General features: G+C 47.7%; 1 protein-coding gene across 2 annotated transcripts in view; it reads left to right on the top strand.

Moving 5' to 3' along the window:
- CHMP7 (charged multivesicular body protein 7) overlaps positions 1 to 21,500 on the top strand; it is an 83,728-nt gene that overhangs the window by 34,835 nt on the left and 27,393 nt on the right. For both annotated transcript variants that reach the window (XM_063931770.1, XM_063931769.1), the window contains 6 exons: positions 6,163 to 6,296; positions 7,317 to 7,365; positions 10,111 to 10,230; positions 10,592 to 10,690; positions 17,214 to 17,274; positions 17,572 to 17,703. In XM_063931770.1, coding sequence (XP_063787840.1) covers positions 6,163 to 6,296; positions 7,317 to 7,365; positions 10,111 to 10,230; positions 10,592 to 10,690; positions 17,214 to 17,274; positions 17,572 to 17,703 — 595 coding nt within the window. The remainder of the gene's footprint in view (positions 1 to 6,162; positions 6,297 to 7,316; positions 7,366 to 10,110; positions 10,231 to 10,591; positions 10,691 to 17,213; positions 17,275 to 17,571; positions 17,704 to 21,500) is intronic.

Here is a 21,500-nt window from a genome sequence, read left to right on the forward strand (position 1 = left end):
TCCGACTTAACTCCCCGGCACAAGGCTGATTCCCGACAGAATCAGCCTCGCGCCGGCACTTTTGTCGGATTTCCTCTCGCATCCCCCGGAGGTGAGAGAAGAACTCCCGACAATTGAATGTCACTTGGCACTGTATTGAATAGCACCAGGAACTAATTCCCGGCGCTATTCAACTGTCGGAGGATTGAATCAACCCCTTTGATCCCTTAGCCTCAGGAACCCTTTGCCACTTATCCAGAGAAGTGGGGTCCGGGTCGCACACCAGCAGCAAGCTGCACAGGAGAGCAGTACTTAACCAGAGAAGCACTGTTCCTTCCAACACAGTCTTATACTGAGGCTCCGGTTTGGTGAGTGAGCCTCCTTGTAGGCACAGCGGCTGGCCTCCATCCCCTCCTCTACCCGGTCACACTGGCCGCGATAGTGGTGGGACTCCCACTGCACTGCCGCGCTGACAAACCTAGCGCGGCAGCGTGGGGAAATAGTGCGCGCCTGCTCCCAGCTATCTCTCCATCGACTGCATTGGGGTCTTCCTGCACTGCTGTTCTAACAGTAAACAGCGCGGCAGTGTGGGGGAAGAGTGCGGCACCCGCTTCTAGTTTGTCCTCCTCTCCCCGCTGTGTCTGGTCTGCGACACGGCGCAGCAGCGTGGGGGGAATGAGTGGTTCCTCTGTACATTGTGGAGCGGCCGCATCCCGCGCAGCGCCGGTATCATGTATGTAGTAGCTATCTCCCTGCACTGCCGTGCTGACATTACACAGCGCAGCAGTGTTATCAGCATTAAACACAAACTTAATCTGGAACTGGAGAGATAGGCCAGCACTCCAGTACAGTAAGGTTAATGTCTGATTTATAGAGGGGGAGGATGACATGAGCTTATTGTTTAATTGAGGCACCCACTCAAAATGGTGGGGACCTGGTGAGATGGGTGCCTCTGCATAGGGGATGGGGGCAGAGTTGGCGGGTTTTTAACCTGTCAGTCAAACTCCTTCCTCAGCTAGACAGCTCATTAATGGCAACAATTGTTTCTTTCTCCTCAGGAATCTGCACTGTAGAGCAGAGACAGGTGCACATTGCTACAGACTGCCAGAAACTACAGGCTGGTGGCTGAGGGGATTTAGAATAGGGGAGTCAGTCAAATAACTCCCCTCTATCCTTCTGACTTTCTCCTCTCTCTCTCTCTCTCTCTCTCTCTCTCTCTCTCTCTCTATTATTGAGAGTGCTGGTGGAAAATTGTATGTGTCTCTAAAATGGCAGGCATGGGACCAGCGAATAAGGCGTCACAAAAATTGTTTGCATGTGTGAAGTGTAACAAAAAAGCTCACACGGACGATTCCTCCCTGTGTGAGGCATGTGCTTTGGAGGTTACGTTAGTTAACCTGTCCCAAGATACTAATTTTCCCCCCTGGGCGGTAGTGCTAACTGGAACCATCTCACAATTACATACTGAGGTGGCTGCTTTACGGAAGACTCGTGAGATGGTTAGAGAGATTCCTCAAAGTGATGTACCTTCTATTGCTACAGAACCACCTGGGGTGTCAGGATTAGCCAGGTCAGTAGAGGGTCTCGCAAAACGCTTGGACTCGTCCAGTAAACAGCCACAGAAAGTGTCCAAGGCTAAGAAACGTCCAGTTCCCCTAATTCTTCAGTCCGATGAATCCGGAGAAGAACTTCTCTCTCAAGACGAAGCTGAGGATGACTATCGTGAGTTGGGCGAAATTACAGACGCAGATGACGAAGTTCTACCAGAACCTTCTCATGGGGTTGAACTTCTTATTTTAGCTATAAGACAAGTTTTGAACATTTCCGAGACTACAACACCGGAGTCGCCAGATACTGCGTTATTTGGTAGAAAACACAAATCTTCGGTCACGTATCCTTTTTCAAAGAAGCTGGATGATCAGCTGACGGAGGCTTGGAAAAACCCGGACAAGCGATTTCAGATGCCCAAAAGATTCCTTAGTATTTATACGTTTCCATCGGCTATGACGGATAAATGGGAGAAGTCACTTCGAGTGGATTACTATCTTTCCAGGTTGTCAAAGAAAACGGCATTACCTGTTCTGGGAGCAACTTCTTTGAAAGACCCTTCTGACAGGAAGTTGGACACCATGTTGAAGTCCATCTATTCGGCCACTGGGGTTGCACTTAGACCAACCTTGGTGAGTTCCTGGGTGAACAAGGCAGTGGAGCATTGGGCCACTAAGTTGATTAAAGATTTACAAGAGGGGGTTCCGTTAGAAGACGTAGTTATCCTAGTGGAACACATTAAAGAATCCGCTACATACTTAGGAGAAGCGGCTAGAGATATCGGACAAGTTAACTCGAGGATCTCAGCAGCAACTATTGCAGCCAGAAGAGCCCTTTGGCGGAGGTCATGTCAATTAGACACGGAGTCAAAAAGAGCGGCGGAAGCACTTCCGTTTACAGGTGACATTCTTTTTGGAAAAGAACTAGACACGTTATTTCTACAAGATACGCGTGGTAAAGCTACCTTCCTACCGACCCTTCTACCACCATCTAAACGCTCTTATACTGGAACCTCCTATTGATCCTTTCGTTCCACTCAACCTTTAAGAGGACGCGGAAGAGCTACACCCTTGTGAGGTAGATGTTGCGACAAGCAACCAGATGCTACTCGTCATCAAGACCCAAAGCCACAGAAAAGACCGTGGCATGACGGTCTCCCTTCCCACCAGGGCCCAGGTACGGTGGGAGCGCGGCTTCGAAATTTTCAGGATACCTGGTTCAAAATATCCGATAATGCGTGGATTCGCAAAATCATCTCACAAGGGTACAAGTTAGATTTCGAAGTTTTACCGCCAAAGAAATATTTTACGACAAGTCTTCACATCCTTCTGGACAAACGTTTAGCCCTTCAAGGTGCAATACGGACCTTAGTAGAATCAGCTGTGGTAATGCTGGTACCACTGAGTCAACGGAAAAAGGGTTACTATTCCAGCCTTTTCGTAGTTCCAAAACCAGACGGTACGGCAAGACCAATCCTGAACCTGAAATCATTAAATCAGGTTCTGTCTTATTACCGGTTCAAGATGGAGTTGCTCAACTCAACGATTTCGAGCCTGGAACCCAAGGAATTCATGATATCTCTAGACATCAAGGATGTATATCTCCACATTCCGATATGGGAACCTCACCAAGCGTTTTTCAGGTTCGCGATTCAACAAGCTCATTTTCTGTTCAGGTCATGGCGGTGATTGCTCACCTCAGATCATTGGGAATCACAATAATACCATACCTAGACGACCTCCTCCTCAAGGCTCCATCCGATCTCATTCTCCTGGAGCATGCTCTATTAACATACAATGTGTTGGTAGAACATGGATGGATAATCAGTTTTTGGAAATCCAACCTTCAGCCGTCAGTGTCTCCAGTTTCACGGTGTGATCCTGGACCCCAATGTACAGAGTTTTTCTGCCACAAGAAAAAGCTCTGAATATACAGAAACTGGTCCGGGCTGTTCTCAAGCCACGACGGGTATCAGTCCATTTATGCATTCGTCTGCTTGGGAAGATGGTAGCTGCTTTCGAAACTCTGGAGTTCGGACGTTTTCATTCATGTCCTTTCCAGCTGGTCCTGTTACATCAATGGTCGGGGTCGCATCTACACTTTCTGCAGTTAGTTCGTCTAACTCCGGAGACACGACTTTCACTTCTTTGGTGGCTCCAGCTGCACAATCTCACTGCGGGAAGGTGGTTCAGTGTGTGGGACTGGACGCTCCTCACGACGGATGCCAGCCTCAGGGCATGGGGCGCAGTTGTGTTGGACTCCCATCTTCAGGGCCACTGGTCTCCACATGAAACGCTGTTGCTAATAAATGTTTTGGAACTGGGAGTGATCTACAATGCGCTGGTACAAGCCGCCCACATTCTTCGATCCAAGGCAGTAAAAGTTCAGTCGGACAACGTGACTTCTGTAGCGTACGTAAACAAACAAGGCAGAACTCACAGTCCCCAGGCAATGCGAGAGGTATCACGTATTCTCCAATGGGCAAAACGCAACGCAGTAATTCTCTCGGCGGTATTCATTCCAGGAGTGGACAATTGGGAAGCAGACTACCTAAGCCGTCAGGATCTACCACCGGGGAAATGGGCACTTCACCCGGAGCTGTTCAACGATCTGATACAACGCTGGGGATGTCCAGACGTGGATCTCATGACATCCCGTCTCAATCATCAGCTTCCAAGATACAACTCCAGATCTCGGGATCCTCATGCGGAAGCTGTAGACTCTCTGGACGTGCCTTGGCCGTACGACCTAGTTTACGTGTTTCCTCCGTTCCCTCTATTGTCTCAAATTCTCAAGAGAATCAAATGGGAGTCAATCACGGTGATCCTGATGGCACCAGATTGGCCTCGGAGTGCTTTGTATTCAGACCTGTGCTTTCTTCTAGCGAACGATCCTTGACCTCTTCCTCTACGTCTGGATCTACTCCAACAAGGGCCTTTCGTGCCTCCAGATTTACCACGGCTACGTTGAACAGAATGGCTATTGAGGCAGACATCCTGAAAAGAAAAGGAATTCCGGAATGTGTGATCCCCACAATGTTGCAGGCACGAAAACGGGTTACGGCAACCCATTACCATCGCATCTGACGATCCTATATAGCTTGGTGTGATCGAAGAGGATTTCCATCAGATTCTTTTCGTCTCTCACGGTTTGTTTCTTCAAACAGGTTTGCATTCTGAACTTCGTCTAGGATTCCTGAAGATTCAGGTATCTGCTTTTATCGTTTTTTTTTTTTTGTTTGTTTTGTTTTTTTAGACACGCCTTTCACTCCTGGCGGATATGCAAACCTTTCTACAAGGGGTTCTACGGGTATAACCTCCATTTGTTCCACCTACAGCTCCCTGGGATTTAAATCTGGTGCTGGAATTTCTACAGTCAACCTGTTTTGAACCTTTGGAAGAAGCTGACCTTCGATATCTTACTTGGAAGACTGCTTTTCTACTAGCCATAGCTTCAGCCCGGAGGGTTTCTGAATTAAGTGCATAGTCTTGTTGACCCCACCCCGCTTTGATTTTTCATCTTGATCGGGCGGAGTTGAGAACACGTGCTTCTTTCCTTCCCAAGGTCGTGTCGGCTTTTCACATCAATCAGCCTATTGTGGTTCCATCTTTGCAAGGCTATTCTGGGACACCTTCTTCTCTGGATGTAGTGAGACCCTTGAAGATTTACGTAGAGCAGACTGCGCCTTTCAGGAAGTCTGATGCTTTATGATGTCCCTCGTCACAGGTGGCTTGCTACTAAGCACACCCTGGCCCGCTGGATTAAGTTGACTGTTCGTCAGGCCTATCTCCACCAGTCTAGGCGACCGCCAGTGTCCATTGCTGCCCACTCTACGCATTCAGTTGGGTCTTTGTGGGCCGCTAGTAGGGGGGCTACCACGTCTTAACTCTGTTGTGCAGCCACTTGGTCCAGTATTCACACATTTGCTAAATTCTACAAGTTTGATACATTTGTGGCTTCATCTTCACAGTTTGGCAGTCTAGTTTTGCAAGGTCCTCAGCGATCTCCCGCCCAGGGCGGGGGGACTTTGGGACGTCCCCACAGTCTTGAAGTTGTACCAGTGTCCCCTAGTGGCTGACAGAAAAAGGAGGATTTTGGTACTTAACGATAAATCCCCATTTTGGAAGCCATAGGGGACAATGGGCGCCCGCCCGTCGCTGTTCTCTTGCCTTCCTTGTTGTTCTGTTGTGTTTGTTATATGCTCTCTTCCCTTGTATAGTTTCTGTTCTCTTGTTCCCGTCTCTTCTCTGCAAATTCATAACTGAGGGATGATGGGGGATAGAGGGGGAGGAGCCTGTTTCACTTCTTAGATTATTTAAAGTGCCAGTTCCCTGTAAGCCACCATCATCACATCAGTGTCCCCTATGGCTTCCGAAAACGGGATTTATTGGTAAGTACCAAAAAGAATATTAGCACCACCCACAAATGGCTTCCTGCAGCGTGTAGGAAATGCGTGCACTTTTTCTAATGCAAAGAGGAAACTAACTTCAGATTACAGTCTCTTTTCCCATACTGACTGCACCTGGATATTTGACGTGGTAATAAATCTGGCGTTCTACTAGTTTCCCCCGATGTCCCTTCTCTCTGCTATACCGCCATTCCTGTTCTGATACCGCTTATTCTCTGACCTCACAGCTTGTGAAGTTTATACAGGGAGGAACTGCTCATGTGACTCCCATCGGAGATACTGATCTGGGCGTCTATGAGTTACGGAAGAGTGAGAAGCTGCTATCGGAGAAAGTACAGAGTGTGTGCGAGGAATCAGACAGGTGAGTGGTGCTAGTCACAGCTACTTCACATTGTATCCACTGTTAGGTGAAAGATGTCCCTAATTGCACCTGCATTGGTTGTATGGACCTACAGTAGATGCAGCTATTGACACATATGCCAAGTAGTGCACATGTCTGCGGCCTGGCCATCCCCCTCCATATGCTGACTTTCAGGAAATGTAGACTCTAAGATCCAGTGGGGCATGGACTGATGTGAATGACATATATTCTTTGGTCAGTGCTATGTAGTTGGTAGCATTATATAATTGATTACAATAAAACACTTTCCTCTGATGCACACACGAGAAGAACTATCCTTTCTGACCATTATAGACTCCTAGACAGCAACTGCATTACATATTGTCTGTTAGATATCCAATGGGGCAGATGTACTAAGCCTTGGAGAGGGAGAGAATGTGGAGATAGATCAAGTACCAACCAATCATCTTCTAGCTGTCATTTTTCAGACATAGCCTGTAACATGACAGGAGCTGGTTGGCTGGCACTTTCTCTCCATTTTATCACTACCCAAGGCTTAGTACATCTGCCCCATCTTGTCTTTAGTATGTGTTGCAGCCATATTGTTTCTTCTATGTTGGCATGCCTGCATGATGGCAGCCATGTTGTGGACCATCCCATGGAGCATGCTCACTGTGCTCCCAAGAGAATTCCTGTGTTGTCAAAGAGCAGAGAGAGCCCTTTCAGTCTATTGGCTGTCAATGATCACATTGGATTAGTATTGTTGCATGACATTCTGCATAAATCAATGGCTCGTGTAAGTAGTGGCCTACATCAGGGAAAGCTGCAGGGCGGTCTTCCCAGTGTGTGTGTGTGTGTGTGTGTGTGTGTGTGTGTGTGTGTGTGTGTGTGTGTGTGTGTGTGTGTGTGTGTGTGTGTGTGTGTGTGTGTGTGTGTGTGTGTGTGTGTGTGTGTGTGTGTGGTACTAATGGCACATTGCCATTCATGATTTACTCACTATGCTGATATGACAAATCTTCTTTCATTATTCTCTGTCTATAGACTGACGGAAGAGGCTAAAAAGTTTAACAGAGCTGGGAATAAGCAGCAGGTGAGATTTAGCTATACCTAGACTGTGCTATTTTCCTATGAATTCCTGTGTCATTTTTATTCTCCAGCTACAGTATATTACGATATATAACAAGTGGGGTGTATGTAAACTTTGCAGAGAGCAAGTAACTGGTGTTGGAGACACACTAGGGAATGTATACATTGTGTGAGTAACATGCACCACAGGCACCCAATCTCCTATATAATAGCCCAGATCTGTCACTCTCTGACTGTGTGGATAACACTTGGTGTGGCTAGGAGCTCTCATTGGGTTAGCAGCAGGTCTATCACACCCAGTCCACAGCTGATTGGGCGAGAAATGCCCTCCCGCACAGGTTATATCCAATGGGAGGCTCTGTCCTTTGGCTGCTGTGTGTTCCCAGAGCAGGATTAACAATGGGGCTGATGGAGCTGCAGCTCCAGGTCCACACCCCAAAATAGGCCCACTGCATCTGCAGCAACATACCCTCCAACAATTTACACACAAAATCGGTACAAATTCGCCCCTTTTCCTATACTTTCAATGGAAGTTTGGAGAGCCAAAAATTGGTACAGAACATAAAAAAAGGTACTGTACCTGCCAAAAAGGTACAGTTGGAGGGTATGCCACTGCATCTGCAGCAAGTCTCTGCGCTGTAGATAAGGGGGGCAAAAACCTTTTACTGCAGCATCTTATGTCCTGCTGCCAGTCCGCCTGCCCCCTCCGGCATCAACAATCCCCACTCCCTAGCCGCGGCGCAGGTGGAACAAAAGCTGCTGCGGCCACCGGCATAGATGTGTATGAAAGCGGCGCAGCGGAAGGCTTTCATAGCTCTCCCTGCGCGGCATACTCTCTGAGCCCTGGAGCCTCCTCTGTGCGTGATGTCACAGAAATGCCTCCCTGCCACAGCCGTGTCCAGATCCCCTGAGGCCCTGACTCCGCAACACAGCACCTGGGCTGCCGGCCTGGAAGCCCCGAGATGGCTAAATTAACAGAGTGGGTGGTATCGCGGAGGGTAATGTCTGGACGCTGAACCAATGTAAAAAGTGACAGTGCTGTGCAGTGTCACTGACACTGCACAGCACTCTCTCACCTTTTACATTGATTCAGCGAGTCAGTCCGTTCTGCCAACCAGTCACTATTGTTAGCGCCGGTGTCCCAACGCGCCGCATTACAGGGCAGTAGACACACTAAATAAACTACAGCTCCCAGCAGCCCTTAGCGCCGAAGCATTCCGGCGCTAAGGCCTGCAGGGAGCTGTAGTTTGAGTGCATCTTCTTCCCTGTAATGCGGCACGTTGGGACACTGGCGCTAACAATAATGATTGGCTGCTGTGCGAGTCTCCGGGAGAGCCACTGCTAAAGGGAGGACAGCAGCTTAGCTGCTTCCAGAAGGAGAAGCAGGGGAAGCATTACCCGCCCCTCCCCCACTCGCAGTACCTCCGGGCCCCATCCGCAGCACCCGCTCCACCACCCCCGGTGGCTCCAGACCCACTCCCCCACCAGCCGCACCCCCGCAACCACCCCTCCCCAACCCGCGGCACCCTTGGACCCCCTCCCCCATCCACGTCTCCCTTGCACCCGCCACTTCCCCAACCACAGCACCTACTAGGTGATTCATCAGGCCCTGCGTGCGCTGTTCACTCCGTTGCAAGGGGTTACGACTCCTTAACCATCGCATGCCCTTTGTTTGTGCAATATTTAACCACTCACACAATTATGATTGGAGGTAATACTCCATATAACACAAATATTGCACGCCACATGGGCGTGCAAGTTTAAGGGGGCGTAGCCCCTCACGACGGTGTGAAGTGCGCCCGTAGGGCGCGATGAATCACCTAGTATAAGAGAACGATTGTATTAGCAACAATTATTATTTAGCTGTTTCTTTACCATTTATTAGTTTTCAGTGGGTATATGTGTGATGGAATGTTAACTCCTAGCAGATTGCTTTAGATAGGTGGTTCTAGCTAGCATTTTTGGGATTGTCTTGACCCCATGTAACAGGCAGTTATGAACCCACATAGTCTTGTAAACTGTCTCCTCTATTGTAGCTTGTCTGTTTCTTCACAGTGCATGGAGCCAGTGTTTATGTGGACAGATTATGTATGAGGGGCTGCAGCTGTTTAAGGGGTCTATTCGTGAAGCAGTGAGAAGTGAGTCAGTGGAGAAGTTGCCCATGGCAACCAATCCGCATTGAAGTAACATTTTATATTTTGCATACGATACAGTTGTATGGAGCAGGTGATTGGTTACCATGGGCAACTTCTCCACAGGCTCACTTCTCCACTTTTATCACTGCTTCATGAATAGACCCCTCAGTCTTTTTTTGGGTGTGGTATGGAAGTTACATAGTAACTAGGTCGACAGTGTCCACTATTGGTCGACGGGGTCTCTAGGTCGACAGGGTCTAGGTCGACAGGTCAAAAGGTCGACACGAGGTTTTTTTTTTGTATGGGGTTTTTTGGTGTCTTTTTCTTCGTAGAGTGACCGGGAACCCCAATTAGTGCACTGTGTCAACGTTAATTATGAAAAGGTTAAAAATAAAATAAAAAAAAAGATAAAAATTGTGAAAAACTCATGTCGGCCTTTTGACCTGTCGACCTAGTTACTGTCGACCAATAGTGGTCGACCTAGATAGTGTCGACCTAGTTACTGTCGACCTAGAGACCGGATCCCTCTTTTTTTTTTGCTTTATACTAAATTTATTTTCTCCCTAATATTTCTGTCTGTCCATTCTGTGTCTCTGATCTCTCTCACTCGGAAGGCACTGCGATGTTTGCGACGCAGGAAGCTATCGGAGCGACGGATGACTGAACTGCAGAACAAGCTGGACACTGTGCAGAACACCCTGGAGAGAATATCAATGGCCGAGACTGACCGTAAGGTGAGGGCTTGTGATATTGGCACTACGGATGAATACATCAGTATACACTTAGCACAGTCTAAGGAAACTTGTCCGTCTCTTACTATTTCTGTGTAACAATACTTTTGATGCATGGGCAATGACGAGTGACGGCTGATTCAAAAGGGACCTATTGCCACAGCCAAAAAATGATCTATAAATCATACAGCAGCCATTGTTTCTGTACGCTGGTGCAATTGATGCCGCAAGCAAACCGTAACCCTGCAATTGTATCATTGGTTCTATTTCACTTTCCATTTTGGAGGAAGCATCAATTATTTTATTTTTTAAACTAGACAATTATTCCACTTCCATGACTAAATATATTTGTCTGCAATTACAGGTAGTGTCTGCGTACCAGATGGGGGTCTCTGCTTTGCGCTCCGCCCTCAAGGATGTCAGTCTGGAGAAGACGGAGAGTTTAGTGGAACAGATTCAGGAGGTAGTACAATGGTGGTTACATGTTCTAGTGCTGGCAGGTCTGTGATTCTAGGACTCCTTTCTGCTGCTGTTCTTATTGTAAATACGTTTTGCTGTCTGTAGAAATCAATGGAATGGAGTACGGCTTTCAGGAGGCGCCAGACATCCCTCTAACAAATACAGTACATAACCAATTTAAAATATTAAGCAAATGAGTTAGTGTCCCTGTCCAGTTACCTTGGTGGAAGTTATAACATTCTACTAAAAATCATTCTGCCTACTGCACTTATGTCAGACATTTGAGGGTTTATTTTCGGGGAATTGAGTGATAGTGTGTGTGTCTGATATTTAAAAGGGCCATGTTCTTACTAGCTGTGTCTTGCTAGTAAAAGCATTGCCTTTTTAAATATCTTTAATAAATGCAATCAGAAGCGCCGGGTGCTTTGTAAAATAAAAACCCTTGGACACTTCCTGATTTGTTGTTCTATGGGAAGCACGTTGTAGGTGTCACAAACTGTATTTCTCTTACGTCCTAGTGGATACTGGGGTCTTGTACATTAGTACCATGGGGTATAGATCGGGTCCACTGGAGCCTGGCACTTTAAAGCCTTTAGTGTGTGTATGGGTGTGCTGGCTCCTCCCCTCTATGCCCCTCCTACCAGACTCAAGTCTAGGAAAACTGTGCCCGAGAAGATGGACATAACATGAGAGAAGAACAATACAACAGCGGTGAGGCAACAAGCCAACAGACAACCATAAACTTTAAAACTTTTAGTATGTGTGTGCTGGCTCCTCCCCTCCATGCCCCTACTACCAGACTCAGCTTAGAAAAATGTGCCCAAGGAGCCGGGTGCATTTCTCTGGAGCTCCAGAGATTTTTTTTTAATTGTTATTTTAGTTTATTTTCAGGTAGCTCTGGTTGGCAACCAGGCTACCTGCTTCGTGGGACTTAGAGGGGGGACCGAACTAACCTCCTGAGGGTTAATGGTTCATAATCCCAGCTGACGGGACACTGAGCTCCTGAGGCGCTGATCACACATCTTTAGTATGTGTGCCCACGCTGGCAGCTTGCCGCCACCCTCTAACAGATGCCGAAGTTACAAGGTGCGTTGAATGTTACACCGGGGTCTCTGTTAGCGGGTCCTCGGTGCAGTTTGGCGGCAAGTCATGCGGTGGTCACGGGCCCGGAGCTGCGGTGCCCGCCGTGGTCATGCTGACTCAGGGCTATTGTCCCACAGTGCTCACTGTCTTAAAAGGCTTTGTGTGTACTGTAACAACGCATGCTTTCCTGTTTTCTATGTGGCCAGTATAATCTGTATTAGGGACCGCACACCATTACAAGAGGCGGGGCTTCCCGGAGCGGGACCAGCGGCAGGAAGGCGCCATTTCCTGCTGCTACGGATTGTAAACTGGTACCAGGGGGTCATAGCAAAGGGGGGAGCACGCCAGCGGTAGTATCAGATCATACACATAATTAAACACATTGTGCTGCTGTGTTCTGTGTGCTAGTGTCACTCCAGGGGCTCTCTAGGGTCTGTGTGGAGTGTTGGTCAGTGGGGATCAGTACGGGATCCCGCTGTACGGGATCCCGGCGGTCGAAATACCGACGCCGGAATCCCGACCACACAATCCCGACAGGGGTGGCGAGCGGAACGCAGCCCCTTGCGGGCTCGCTTCGCTCGCCACGCTGCGGGCACGGTGCCTCGCTACGCTCTGCACACTATTATATTCTCCCTCTATGGGTGTCGTGGACACCCACGGAGGGAGAATATGTCGGGATTGTGGCGGTCGGGATTCCGGCGTCGGTATTTCGACCGCCGGGATCCCGTCCAGCGAGATGTTGACTGCATCCCGGTCAGTGGGCTATTGGTGTATTACTTCTGGGTATGATGTCTATTGACAAGGTTATGTGTGCTGCTTGCAATTCTACCCCCTCTTCAGCGCGGTCCCTCATGTGTGAGCAATATTCCTTATCTACACAGGGACCCAGCTCACAGACACCTGACTGATTAGATAGCTTTAAAAGCATGATTCAGAATGTAAATTCGGAATTAGCTGCAGCTAAAAGAGAGAGGCAGGTATTAATACACTCTATTGATTGTGTGGCTAAAGCAGCAGATGCTAAGAAGGCTTCTCAGCCCCCTCTAGTGGTTTCACATAAACGCTCACTGCCACAGGTGCTCCAGTCTGATTCTGATTCTGATCAGCCTGATGTGGATAATGATGATATGGATGAGGACAGCTCTCTGTTCCCTGGGGTGGGGGCTCTCATTTTTCCTGTAAGAGAGGCTCTCCACATACCAGATCAGGAGGCGGAACCAGATGAGGAGTTATACTTTAATGTTAGACCCAAGAGCTCAGCAACTTTTCCGTGTCAAAAGAATTAAACTCCCTGGCCAGGGAGGCTTGGTTAAACCCTGATAAAAATGTAAAATTCCTCAGAGGTTGTTATCTACTTTTCCCCTCCCGGCTGAGGACAGGAAGGTATGGGAAAAAACCCTGTCAGTCGATACGTCTGTATCCAGACTGTCAAAAAAATTGGTGCTGCCGGTACCAGGGGCTATATCCCTAAAAGAGCCAGCTGACCGCAAATGGGGGTACAGGCAGGGGAGATGTGTGCTGAGCAATCTTAAAACAGCGAGGGGGGACGGGACGAGCGAGGGGGGACACAACTGTGAAGTGAGCGACCCGCTAGATTGAGCCTGCATGCAGGCTCAATCTAGCACCGGCGATAGCGCATCGCTATCGCTGGGGGGCATACACACGGCAGATCCGTGCTTAAAATCTAAGCAATCTAGTCAGATTGCTTAGATTTTAAACACGGATCTCTCCGTGTGTACTTCCCTTAATATTGAGACCACGCTCAAGGCAATGTATATGGCAGCAGGCGCAGCACAATGCCCCATTGTTTGTGGGTGGATTTCATGGCAATAGTCAAGTGGTCTGATAACGTTATCGACAGTTTGGACAATTTGCCCCGAGATGAGGTAGTTACTCTACTGCAACATCTACAGGATGCTGCAAATTTTATGAATGAGGCTATTAAGGAATTGTGTAAGATTAATGGCCGCACTACTGCTATGGCTGTTTCGGCGCGCAGAGCTCTGATTCCAAAAAGGGTGTAGAAAATCTTCCCTTTACAGGTGATGCTTTGTTTGGAGACAAACTAAATAAATGGATCTCCCAAGCAACAGCGGGTAAGTCTACCTATCTGCCGTCTGCTGCGCCACCTGCTAGACATTCTTACACCGGACCCTCCTTGCAGTCCTTTCGGGTGGCAAGGTTCAGAGGCAGGGGCCGAGGGGTCTCCACCATTCCCAGAGGATCTTGTGGTAAGTCCCATAAACCTGCAGCTGCTGCCTCCCTGGACCAGACCACCGGATGCCCTGCCGCTAGGCCTTATGAGTGACGGTTGGCCCCAGCAGGAAGGCGAATTTCAGATAGCTGCTCGCCTTCAATACTTCCCTCACATGTGGGCGGCATCCTGCCGGGATCCTTGGGTGAGGGACCTCATTTCCCAAGTATACCGGCTGGAATTTCAAACATTCCCTCCTCACAGATTTTTCAAGTCAGGCTTACCAGCTTTACCAGCAGCAAAAGTTTCCTTGCAAGAGGCTATTCAAAAACTTTTGCAGACAGGGGTGGTGGTTCCTGTACCTCCTCCGTTACGCAACAGGGGTTTTTACTCCAGTCTTTTTGTCGTTCCCAAACCAGACTGTTCGGTGCGCCCCATCTTGAACCTGAAGTCTCTAAACCCGTATCTGCGTGTGTTCAAGTTCAAGATGGAATCTCTGCGGGCGGTGGTGTCCGTTTTGGAGGAGGGGGAGTTCCTGGTGTCTCTGGATGTCAAGGATGCTTACCTACACATTCCCATGTAGCCTCCTCATCAGGCTTACCTCAGGTTTGCCATATTGGATGACCATTTCCAGTTTCAGGCCTTACCCTTTGGATTATCCACAGCTCCAAGGGTCTTCACAAAGGTCATGGCGGAGATGATGCTGCAACTGCGCATGATGGGAGTCAACACAGTCCCCTACTTGGACGATCTCCTCATAAAGGCTGTGTCCAGGGAGCGTCTTCTGCACTGCATCGATCTGACAACTCTCCTTCTTACGGATCATGGGTGGATCCTAAATTTTCGGAAATCTCACCTGGAACTGACCCAACGTCTTCAGTTCCTGGGAATGATACTGGATACAGTGTCTCAAAAAATGTTTCTTCCGATGGACAAGGCATTGGCTATCCAGGCTATGGTCCGCTCGGTCCTCAGTCCTTGCAAGGTGTCTATACATCTTTGCATCCGCTTACTGGGCAAAATGGGCAAAATAAACCGACAAGGGGGAACAAGAAGCAGAGCGTGATGCGAGAGGTGTCAAAGATCCTCCTCTGGGTGGAGGCCAACGCAAAGTCCATTTCCGCCAGGCGTGGACAACTGGGAAGCAGATTTCCTCAGCAGACACGACCTCCATCCAGGGGAATGGGGCCTACATCCCCAGGTGTTTCAACGGATAATTTACCAGTGGGGCTGTCCACAGATAGATCTGATGGCTTCTCATTTCAACAAGAAGCTATGCCGTTACTGTTCCAGAACGAGGGATCCACAGGCTGTATTAGTGGACGCGCTGACGACACCGTTGATGTACCAGTTTGTATACCTGTTCCCTCCTCAGTCGCTGATCCCAAGCGTGCTAAAAAGGTTAAGAAGGGAAAGCGTTCAGGCAATTCTAATTGCCCCGAATTGGCCTCGACGGGCGCGGTACTCTGATCTCCTGACCATGGAGGATCCCTGGCCTCTGCCGCTCCAAGAAGATCTTCTTCAGCAAGGCCCGTTCGTCTGTCCAGACTTACAGCGGCTACGTTTGATGGCTTGGAAGTTGAGAGGGAGATTCTGGCAAGAAAGGGTCTTCCCTCCAGGGTTATTTCCGCCATGGTCCAGGCCAGGAAGATGGTGACGTCAAAGCATTATCATCGTATCTGGAAAAAGTATGTTTCCTGGTGTGAAAGTCGAAAGGTTTCTCCCGTGGAATTTAGACTTGGTCGTTTCTACTTTTCCTGCAAGCAGGGGTGGATATGGGCCTACGTTTAGGCGCCATCAAAGTCCAGATTTCAGCGCTCTCGATTTTCTTCCAAAACAACTTGCCCTGTTGCCAGAAGTACAGACTTTCCTAAAGGAGTTCTTCATCTACAACCGCACTTTGTACCTCCCATGGCTCTGTGGGACCAAATTTTGTGGTTCTGTCCTTTCTCCAATCAGACTGGTTTCAACCCTTACATAGGGTCAAGTTGAAATTTCTCACCTGGAAGACTGTGATGTTATTGGCTTTGGCGTCTGCCAGGCGTGTCTCGGAATTAGGGGCCTTATGCTCTAAGAGCCCTTATTTAATTTTTCATGAAGACACGGCAGAACTGAGGACCCGTCCTCAATTTTTGCCTAAAGTCCTGTCAGCTTTTCATGTGAACAAGCCTGTTGTGGTTTCCGGTGTTGTCTGACGCTTCCGTTGGCCCTGAGACCTTGGATGTGGTCAGGGCACTGAAAATTTATGTCAAAAGGACGGCCAGTCATCGGAAATCTGACTCGCGGTTTGTCTTTTATGATGCCTCCAAGATTGGTCGGCCTGTTTCTAAGCAATCTATTGCTCGTTGGCTCAGGTTGACCATTCAACAGGCCAATACGTCGCCCTTGCTAACGTATATTCAGGTCCACTTGACAAGGTCGGCCCTACAGTTGTGCCGAGCTGCTACTTGGTCTGGTTCGAACACTTTTTTTGTGAAATTCTATAGATTCGATACCTTGGCCAAGGATGACCTTCAGTTTGGGCAGGCCTTTTTTGCAGGGGTCTCGGCACTCTCCCACCCATTTGAGAGCTTTGGGACTTCCTCATGGTACTAAAGTACAAGACCCCAGTATCCACTAGGACGTAAGAGAAAATAGGAATTTAATACCTACCAATAATTCCCTTTCTCCTAGTTCATAGTGGATACTGGGCGCCCGCCTCAGTGCTTCGTTCCTGCTTACCTGTGTACGTATTTGGTTCGGCTGACGTTGCGGTCCCATTATTTTGTTGGGATAGCTCTGCTATCCAGGTTAGGTTGGTGTTGCTATCCTCTGCTCTGGTTAGCGCCCTCCTTTTCGTTTATGGTTGTGTGTTGGCTTGTTGCCTCACCGCTGTTGTATTGTTCTTCTCTCATGTTATGTCCATCTCCTCGGGCACAGTTTTCCTAGACTTGAGTCTGGTAGGAGGGGCATAGAGGGGAGGAGCCAGCACACACATACACACACTTTAAGTTTTAAAGTGCCAGGCTCCAGTGGACCCGATCTATACCCCATGGTACTAAAGTACAAGACCCCAGTATCGACTACAGACTAGGAGAAAAGGAATTACTGGTAGGTATTAAATTCCTATTTTTTCTATTTCATTACATTTTCTGGATGACCTATTTTGCCAAAGTCCATTTGCTTAAATACCAGTGGTGGCGCACTACTTTATGTCTATGGACAGAACTGAATGTGTGACTGACAGACTGACCTTTGCTTTTTGCTGCAGTTCTGTGACCTCCAAGATGACGTCAGCCAGACTCTGGCTGGAGCAGGATCCGGTGATCTTGGTAAGTAGCATGTGTCTCCCATAGTGTTCCTCTGGCACTGTATGATGGGCACGGGCTATCTAGTTCACATTTTAATTTTTAATTTTCACATTTGTCCTGGGTGTTTCACCTAAATAATATGCATTTTCCGCCACTATTTGGTTGCATGATAATTGCCCTCAGTCAGCATTTGGTGAGATCACCACATAACAAAAAGCCAGAGGAACAAGCATATGTTTTGTGTGAAAGGGTCTGTGTGTCTGGTCACAGCTCTGAGGACAGAAACGTGCAGGACAATCCTTACTTTCCTCCTTCCAGATGTGGACACAGATGAGCTGGAGCGAGAGCTGAATGAGATTCTGCAGGAGGAAGAGGCAGACCTTCCAGAGGTTCCTACTGGCCCATTGATTACGTCCCCATTTCGCTCTCCTATTGGGCAGCGTGGTGAGGGTGAGTGACTGTAGAGTAATGTATTATGCATATAGCAACCAGGGTTTCATTGAGTAGAGCCTTAAAGGGGGATTCTTCAATATGTGTGTATGCTAAAAGTTTCCAAACGCCATATGCCACGTGTTCTTAGATTGCTCATAGAACTCCAAGGGTGACTTCTAATAACCATATTTTTAGTAGCATTTTATTTATGCAGATTTTAAAATGAATATAAACCTAAAATAAAACATCACCATACCTCGGCGGGGGGGCAGGCAGCCTGTTATTGGAATTGAAGAGACTTAGGGGCATTTATCAATCTTTACATTTGCAATGCGATCTGGGCTCGAAGTCCACGCTCAAGATTACATTGCACAAGTTGCATACATCGGCTGAATGTATGACCACTTTGCCCGTCCCTGCATGTGCTCACTGTGTTGCCGGGGGTCCTGCTGACTATGCACCTGCGACAGCCGTTGCCGGGGAGGCTTCTGGGGGATTCCTCTCCTAGCTAAGATTGCGTTGTATAGCTCATAGGCTACAGTGTAGTTTTGGGTGTCAATCGCCGTTATTTCTCTAACGTCCTAGTGGATGCTGGGGACTCCGTAAGGACCATGGGGAATAGACGTGCTCCGCAGGAGACATGGGCACTTTAAGAAAGAATTTAGATTCTGGTGTGCTCTGGCTCCTCCCTCTATGTCCCTCCTCCAGACCTCAGTTTGAGACTGTGCCCGGACGAGCTGGGTGCTGTTCAGTGAGCTCTCCTGAGCTTGCTGTGAGAAAGTATTTTGTTAGGTTTTTTATTTTCAGGGAGCTCTGCTGGCAACAGACTCCCTGCATCGTGGGACTGAGGGGAGAGAAGCAGCCCTACTCTCTGAAGCTAGGTCCTGCTTCTTAGGCTACTGGACACCATTAGCTCCAGAGGGATCATACACAGGATCTCACCCTCGTCGTCCGATCCCAGAGCCGCGCCGCCGTCCCCCTCGCAGATCCGGAAGACAGAAGCCGGGTGTGTATGAGAAGCAAGAAGACTTCGAAATCGGCGGCAGAAGACTCCGTTCTTCACTAAGGTAACGCACAGCACTGCAGCTTAACATTAAGTTACTGTGTTATTCCTGGGTTAATAGCGCTGGGGTGTGTGCTGGCATACTCTCTCTCTGTCTCTCCAAAGGGCCTTGTGGGGGAATTGTCTTCAGATGAGCATTCCCTGAGTGTGTGGTGTGTCAGTACGTGTGTGTCGACATGTCTGAGGTAAAAGGCTCCCCTAAGGAGGAGATGGAGCAAATGTGTGTGTGAGTGGTGTCTCCGTCGACAACGCCGACACCTGTTTGGATATGTGAAATTAAGTGCTAAGGTAAATTTATTGCACAAAAGATTAGAGAACAGACAGGGAATCTACCCATGTGTGTCCCTATGTCGCAGAGACCTTCAGAGTCTCTCAAGGCTCACTATCCAAAATAATAGACACTGATATCGACACGGAGTCTGACTCCAGTGTCGACTACGATAATGCAAAGTTACAGCCAAAAGGGCAGGAAAGTATTCAATATATGATTATTGTAATAAAAAATGTTTTGCATATCACTGATGACTCATCTGTCCCTGACACAAGGGTACACATGTTTAAGGGGAAGAAAGCTGAGGTAAATTTCCCTCCTCTCATGAAGAAAAAGAGCCTGGAATCTCCAGACAAGAGACTGCAGTTTTCCACAAAGAATTCTCAGGGAGTATCCTTTCCCTACTAGGGCCAGGATACGATGGGAATCTTCCCCTAGGGTGTCACGTTTGTACAGAAGGTAGCGCTGACTTAACAGCTATCCTCAGGGATCCTGCAGATAGCATGCAGTAAAGGTACTTTGAAGTCCATTTACACTACTCAGACCGGCGATTGTGTCGGCATGGGTTTATAGCGCTGTAGCAGCGTGGACAGATACCTTATCAGCAGAGATTGAGACCCTAGTATGTATGTAATATATATATATATATATATATATATAAAAGTGTAACAATGGGCGGCACTCACGGCATGGAAAAAAAGACAGACAAGCTGGTCTGATGTTAAATCAACGTTTCAATGTCTTTACGGCATTTTCGTCAGGATAACAAATACAATGTGACTCACCTTTTTATCCCCGTCTGATGGTCCATGGCGCCGCCGGCCAGTCGCGTCCCGCTCCGTCCAACTGATGACGTCATGACGAGGCGCCGGCTGTGGCGTCACGGAGCACCCGGACCGGAGCACATCTAAAACATGAACAGTCCCCCGTGTTGTATAACCAAACCTTAACAAACAAATAACAAAAATCACATTTAGCCACATAATGCAACATAGGTCAAAAGTATAGCACAGATTGGCTGGCACATAAAATGTGTTGAAATTGAAACAATGTAACTGTCCGTAAACAGATGGATACAGTATGACCGATGTTAACAGTGCAAGAATGTAGCATATACTGAGTGATGACTGATGTAAATATATTAAGTCAAGCACTAGATGAAGTTACTGAAAATTATTGGTGAGCAAGGGCAAATGAAGTGGCTGGTCAATTATAAAAATGCTGACAAACCAGTTTGCTCATTAAGTCCCCTAGGGGACAGCGTATCCAGAGTATGTATCCATTTAGCTTCTGCTCTAAGTAACTTTTGTGATCGATCACCCCCCCGTTTTGATGGAGGAATGTGATCAATAATACGGTGGCGGAGTGCTGCCACTGAATGTTTAGCCTGGAGAAAATGTCTCGCTACAGGTTGGTCACTTCTGCCTGCTATGGTTGCCGCTCTGATGGAAGCTCGATGTCCTGCCATGCGTTCTTTAAACATGCAATCTGTTTTCCCCACATAGTGGAGACCACAAGGGCAGCTAAGTAAATACACAACAAATTTAGTGGTACAAGTGACACGATGATGGATCTTAAATTTTTTACCCGTAAAGGGGTGATGAAATGAATCACCCGTTAGCATGTGGCTGCACGTCGTGCAGCCCAAACATTTGAAGCAACCCGGGCATGAAGATTTAAGGAAAGTGGTACTTATACTTTTTTTGGGAGTGCTTTCAACATTAGTTTTAACAAGAAAATCACGAATGTTTTTGCCTCTGCGGTAGGCTGGCATTATTCGTGTATTTGATTTAAGGCCAATTTTCTTATCCGTTTGTATGATAGGCCAGAAGTTTTTCGTTATTTTACTTATTGTAGGGCTCTGAGTGTTAAATTGATTGACCCATATTAATCTGTCTGAGCTTTCAGTTTTTTTAAGGGAGTTTAAAGTACAGCTTCTTGGTATCTTAAGTACTTTTTCTTTGATGGTTATTAAATCAGACCGGCAGTATCCTCTCTGAATAAATTTGGCTATCATAGCGTCACATTCTGCCTCTAGTTGAGATTCATCGCTGATGATACGTTTAAGACGCAGCATCTGCGAGTAAGGGAGACCCTTACGTAGGGAAATAGGGTGATGACTGGACGCTAATAAGGTATTATTCCTGTCCGTGCTCTTAGTAAATAGTGATGTGACAATTTTATCGTCACTTAATGTGATGCGTACATCCAAAAAGCTGATTGTTTTGTCATGTATGGTGTACGTAAATTTTACAGGAGAATCAGATAAATTATGTGTATCCAGTAAGGATACTAGCATGTTACGTGGTCCTGTCCAAAATAGTAACAAATCATCTATGAAACGTAAATATAACAGAACATAAGGTTTGGCTGCTGCATTGGACAGGAACAACTCGTCCTCAATTCGCAACATGAAACTGTTGGCGAATGAGGGCGAGACGTTGCTGCCCATGGAGCAGCCAGATTGCTGTAAATAAAAAT

Source organism: Pseudophryne corroboree, chromosome 6 (assembly GCF_028390025.1).
Source record: "Pseudophryne corroboree isolate aPseCor3 chromosome 6, aPseCor3.hap2, whole genome shotgun sequence".
NCBI classification, from domain to species: Eukaryota; Metazoa; Chordata; class Amphibia; order Anura; family Myobatrachidae; genus Pseudophryne; species Pseudophryne corroboree.